A 5,343-nucleotide genomic window follows, 5' to 3' on the forward strand; every position below is an offset into this window, starting at 1 on the left:
CCACTTTTTATTCAGATTTTTTAGAAACTGCGTGCCAAAAATCAACGGTAATTCCTAGCTACCTAAAACTTGCACTTCATTATAATAAAATTGATCGGGCTACAAATCTGCATACTCAAAAAAATTCTAATTTTCACGAAAATTTGCTGAATTTTCGCGAGTTTTGCACAAAATTTAGTAAGGATATTTTACTGTTTTTTGTTGTAAAATGAACCAAATCAGCGGAAAAATATTAGAAAGAAAATTGTAGCATATATTGTGAAAAATTTGCTGTGCCAATACTTTGTTCCGGCAGTGTATGTAAGTAAAAAATTTTAGCTACCATTTTTAGCCTCAACGACTTATTTTAGCTCTTTTTTAGCCCTTTTTTTAAGGAATTCGGCTACCACTAAAAAGATTTGCGGCAACACTGATTGCCACACTAACACAATCACACTTTCAGCTCGCGTTTACTTGTGGTAGCCCAATAAACATTTTGGTTTGAAATTGATTTGATATCAAATGGAGATCCAACTCGTTTTCCAATTTCCAATGTTAATTTTCAACTGTACCTCAATTGGAGTACCAACCTATTCTCCAACAAAAGGGCACTTTTTTACGTAAATAATCTTGGTTCTCCACTTGAGAAAAGCTTGGATGTCAATTTGAATTCAAACATGAATCTCCAACTAGACTCAAAGGGAAACTTACTTTTCTTGTTAGAGTTAAATTCCTATTTTAATTAAATAAAAATAACAGCTGATATGTATATATAATACACAAACATTCTTATATTTCAGCTGATTTAAAACAAACGCAACATACAATTAACAATTAATTTTAAAATTAACATAAATAACAATTCCGTTTATAAAATTAACTAAACAGAAAATAAGAAAGTTCGATTCACAAAATTGAATAGGTACACAATATGTCATCACTCAATTACTTATGTAATTAAAAAATGAAACTGGAAAAAAATAGTTTATCCATTTGTATGGCCGGTTAACTGAAAGTACATAGGGCTTTTTTTCAATACCCTCTATCCGCAATTTTTACAAAAAGTACTTTCTGATGTTAGAACCGATCTGAGACTTAACTGTCATCACTGATGTTAATTTTAACTTTGAAATTCAATAGCGAATTCTTCTAACAAGCGATATAGGAGATCAGCATTAACAACATCGATGAGAGTTAAGTCTTAGGTGGATTTTTATATCAGAAAATTTCATTTATGTGAAAACTGCAGAGAAGGGATATTGAATATGAGCCGTCGATATGTTGTACATGTTTATACTAATATTATGGATGCGTAGCCCGAAATTGAGTAAACTTGAAAGTAATTTAGCAATTTTAATTAACATCAGGAACATTTTCTTTAGTTTCTCCATACTGTTTCTTCTTCACTAAGCGGTTGTTAGCCTGATGAAAAAAGGACATATTGGTTCTTTCAAAGTCTGTCGAATTGGCAAATTTTTGATTGTAGACCTCTAAAATAAAAATTACGTAAATTATTAATCAAAACTAAAATAAACATGTATTGAATAGTTACGTTTTAGGGCTCCCGTCATACTGGGGGTTGTAATAGCTTGTTTGTTTGATATGCGCTTCCAGCAGAAATGCCTGGCAGCATCATCGCTCATCACTTTTCGCCACACCATTTTAACGAAACGTAGAGGATTTCCGCAAACCATGGACTGAAGTTTAATAACCTAACGAAATAGTATTAATGTAACATATTTAAATTTTTAGGATTTTTATGAACCTACCACATCATTAAACTTGTTTTCAGACGACTGTATGCGTTTTTCAAAATCCATGAACTGCTCAACTGCCTTGTACGGTTCTTTCGAAAGGATGGCTCTGCTGCTGCATTTTTTCTTGGTGCACTACTTTTCACCTCCTCTAGCACCCGTTTTACAAGTTTTTGTGTTGTTTTGTGTTCTGAAAATTAGATCTTGTTTGATATGATTATGTATTTAAGTACATAGCATTTCTTCACATAAAATGCTTTCTATATTCTACACACCACTGTGCCAGGGTATAATACTTTTGATTTTAGTCGAATATATGAAGTCGTCAGAGCAGAAGTGGCCGAATACAAATTTGTTTTTGTACTTAACTAATTTAACTAGTTTAAAATATGATACTTAAAATAAAATAAATAAATTTAAAGGTACATTGTACCTTTGTACAAAAAAAAAGTGGGTTAGACCACTTCTGCTTTCATGGCCTCATATGTAGTATATGGAAAACAATTAGTAAAGGGTCTCCAAACCAATCTCGTTGTTTCGTTAGTTGGTAATTTTTTGACAGTTTTACGTATGTACATACATGTTTTTTTGTAAATCCAACGAAAACAAAAACTTAATATACATAAAACTTTTAAGTAACGAAGCATTGAGATTGGTGTGAAGAGCCCTAGTGTAATAAGCTGAAAACCCAAGTTCTAAAGAAGATTTATTTTCCTTTTAGGATACTGTCGGTCACTTTATTTAGAAGCCCCTTTAAATCTGACTTGAAATCTTCTAAATCTAAAACAGGAAAAAAAAATTAATAAAATAATATTATAATTTATATCAGAGTTACACTTACCACGTCTGGTTATTGGTTCGTCATCTATTTGGCTTAGGAACGTATTATTTAAATCCATATTTGCACTTCTACAAATGTATGAGAGGGATAAATAAAAATTGATTAGATTCATAGGTCTCAAACATAACAATTTTATTTTCTATTTCATCTATTAAGTGTCTTAATTGTAAACTGGAAAGAAGCAAGGTGTCGCTACATTTTATATTAAAATTGGATGACTTGATTGGTATTTTGAAGAAATCCTTCAAATTCAAAACTTCTTTCCCTAAAACCGCGTTTTGATATATAGTTATTGTTTGAAATATTCTATTTTTAACACTGTTAAAATTATCAGGTCTTTTTATAGAGAGAAAAAAAATTTAGTACTGATTGATTTTATTTTCCCATTATGCAATTCTGTTTCACCTATGTTATTGTTTGAAGGTTTAGATAATCTTATACTTTCTTGTACCATTCTGTTGTAAATCTGCACAGCAATTTGATTTTTCTTTTTGCAATTTCTTTTAATTTTAGACAAAAAGTTACCAAACTTGAAAGTGCTTATTGACTCCAAACAACTCTAATTAAGTCCATCACTTGCTAAATGCGTGAGGCAGTGAGAGTTGAAGGTTAAAAACGTATCATCGTAGAGATGAGCTACATTTTTTACGAACTCAGACAAAAGGACGTTAACGCATTCGTTGTTTTCCATACACGACGTTGTACTTAGTAGAATCCTTATACCTAAATTTAGTAACAAAAAGTGGTTATAGCGTTCAGAATCTTAAATGTCAGCTAGTACGAAAATGCCTGTGTATAAAAGAATTGTTCTGAATTCAGTGGCCTTAAATCTTTCGACCTCTTCTAAATAATCTTCGAGGATGCCTAGCGAATTCTTTGGGCACTTGGTTTCTCAAAAAAACAAGTTTTGCGTGTAATAATTAAATTTTGGTTGAGTTTAATGAAAATATTCCCTTCTTTTGCCTAATCCAACCTATAAGTAATGTTTTCATCACAGCCAGACAAACGATATGCATATAATCATAGGGAAATGATTTAACAATGTCTATCGGCAATTTTTCTATGGCTATTGGCTCTAATAGTTTATGATGATTGGCATCTATTCTTAATCGAAAGTTAGAATCAGTTCTGGAATTATGAACTTCACGTCCAAATATCATTCTGTGATTCACAGATTCCCCTTTTTGGGTACATTTCATATCCTTTTATACCAATAATGTGCGATCTTGCTGGCGCATCGCATATAAACGCTCGACATTTTACAGAAAATATTTTGTATTGAAAATTGAAACGTAATACGGCATTTCCACGATTCTTAATTCACTCTCTTATTCGTAGTTCGCTCTCCCATTCGTCATTCGCCTTGCGAATTACCTTCCGAATTACGTAATTCGCCATACAAAATTTTGAGAGCGAATTACCTCATTTGTAGGTAATTCAGATCGAATTACCATGCGAATGACGAACGAATCGGTGCCTTCTCTAATATTTATCGGAAATATATCGAAGTTTTCACCGGCCTGGTCCCAATTGTTGGCACTTTTTCTACGTGGAACCGTGGAAACATCGTATAAATCTATCAATTCGCATAAATCGTTTACGAACTTCGCTAAATAAGTGTTTGGACACAAAGGCTTAGATTGCCCGCAATAAGCGCTTGCAACCATTACGTCTGGCGTCCCATTAACATTTATTAAAATGGGCCAAGTTTGTAAATTCGAACTTTTTGCCATAGAAGACCATCAACATTTATATTCAGGCTGAGTTCGCCAGAATATGAAGAACTTTTTAGAAAAAAATTAGTTAATGTATCCTTAAGTCCGTAATGTATGTATTCCCCTAATCCCATTTTATCTACTGGCGCGTTCTTTGGAGTCGATTTTAAAGTCCTCACGTCTTTTGGAAGCCCACCAATGTGGTTGCTCAAAATTTTAGAAGATGATTGGCAGCTGCGTTTGTAATATTAAATTCCACTACCCAGGCAGCAAGCTCATCATTTAAGTCGGAAGAACCTCCAAAAACCTCATCTGCATCGGTTTCTGATGAAATTTCTTCACTTAAATAATCTTCCAAAGGAGCGTTTGGCGCAGCAGTTGATGTCGAAGGTTCCATTGACAATGTTTCAGTTGGCAATGTTCAGACAGCAAATCCACTACCTGCCTAACCTCACTTTTAATTTTTTGCTTTTATGCATTTCACAATTTTATCAATCACAAAAGTCTTCGTATTTACATATATAAATTAATAGTATTTTAATAGTTTATACTTTCCCAAATAATATAGATTTTGCAGTTCACTTCTTCACTTCGTGCGTAAAAATACGCGGTTTTAAACTTTTTGTGACATATGATTGGCAGCGTTGCCAAATCCGCTAAATGTTCTTCAAATTATTAATAGCGTTGCCATGTAAAATGGTAAATAATTTTTAAAATTTACCTTCAATGGTACTCAATTTGAAATCAAACCTTGGAAAAATTGTTTGACCTCAAATTGAGATATAAGTTGGATTAATGACATCCAAGCGACAGTATCTTGCAAAGGACTTTTTATAAGTGACCGCTGCAAGACATTGCCTCTTATAAGTCTTTGATAGGAGTACACCTGCATGACATTGTCACCAGTGTCATTGTCAGCTATATGTCTTTTAGGATTCACAGCAAGCGCGACGATGTCACTAAATCCTCATTAGTGACGATGTCACCGGTGACCATTTTCGTTACTGGGTTAGTAAGACTCGTTGCCCCCTTCGTGTTTGCCACCGAACGAAAT

At 33.1% G+C, this 5,343-nt stretch overlaps 1 protein-coding gene across 1 annotated transcript; it reads right to left on the reverse strand.

The window, feature by feature from the left end:
- Positions 1-920: 920 nt before the first annotated feature.
- Positions 921-2,068, reverse strand: LOC108371835 (uncharacterized). The gene is made up of 3 exons (XM_017627442.1): positions 1,749-2,068; positions 1,532-1,691; positions 921-1,469 (listed from the first exon to the last, which is right to left on the reverse strand). The coding sequence occupies exons 1-3, from the start codon at positions 1,797-1,799 to the stop codon at positions 1,333-1,335; spliced, it is 348 nt and encodes a 115-aa protein (XP_017482931.1). The 5' UTR covers positions 1,800-2,068; the 3' UTR covers positions 921-1,332.
- Between the last annotated feature and the right edge of the window lie 3,275 nt (positions 2,069-5,343).

Source organism: Rhagoletis zephyria, unplaced genomic scaffold (assembly GCF_001687245.7).
Source record: "Rhagoletis zephyria isolate East Lansing unplaced genomic scaffold, Rhagoletis_zephyria_1.1 Rzeph_scaffold_05251, whole genome shotgun sequence".
In the NCBI taxonomy this organism is placed as follows: Eukaryota; Metazoa; Arthropoda; class Insecta; order Diptera; family Tephritidae; genus Rhagoletis; species Rhagoletis zephyria.

Excerpts from the sequence above, each read along its gene's own strand:
- LOC108371835 (XM_017627442.1), bottom strand. The coding sequence starts at position 1,799 with ATGGATTTTGAAAAACGCATACAGTCGTCTGAAAACAAGTTTAATGAT. Across the intron at positions 1,692-1,748 it reads AAAACAAGTTTAATGATGTG|GTTATTAAACTTCAGTCCAT; the intron begins GTAGGTTCATAA and ends CTATTTCGTTAG. Across the intron at positions 1,470-1,531 it reads TATGACGGGAGCCCTAAAAC|AGGTCTACAATCAAAAATTT; the intron begins GTAACTATTCAA and ends TTTTTATTTTAG.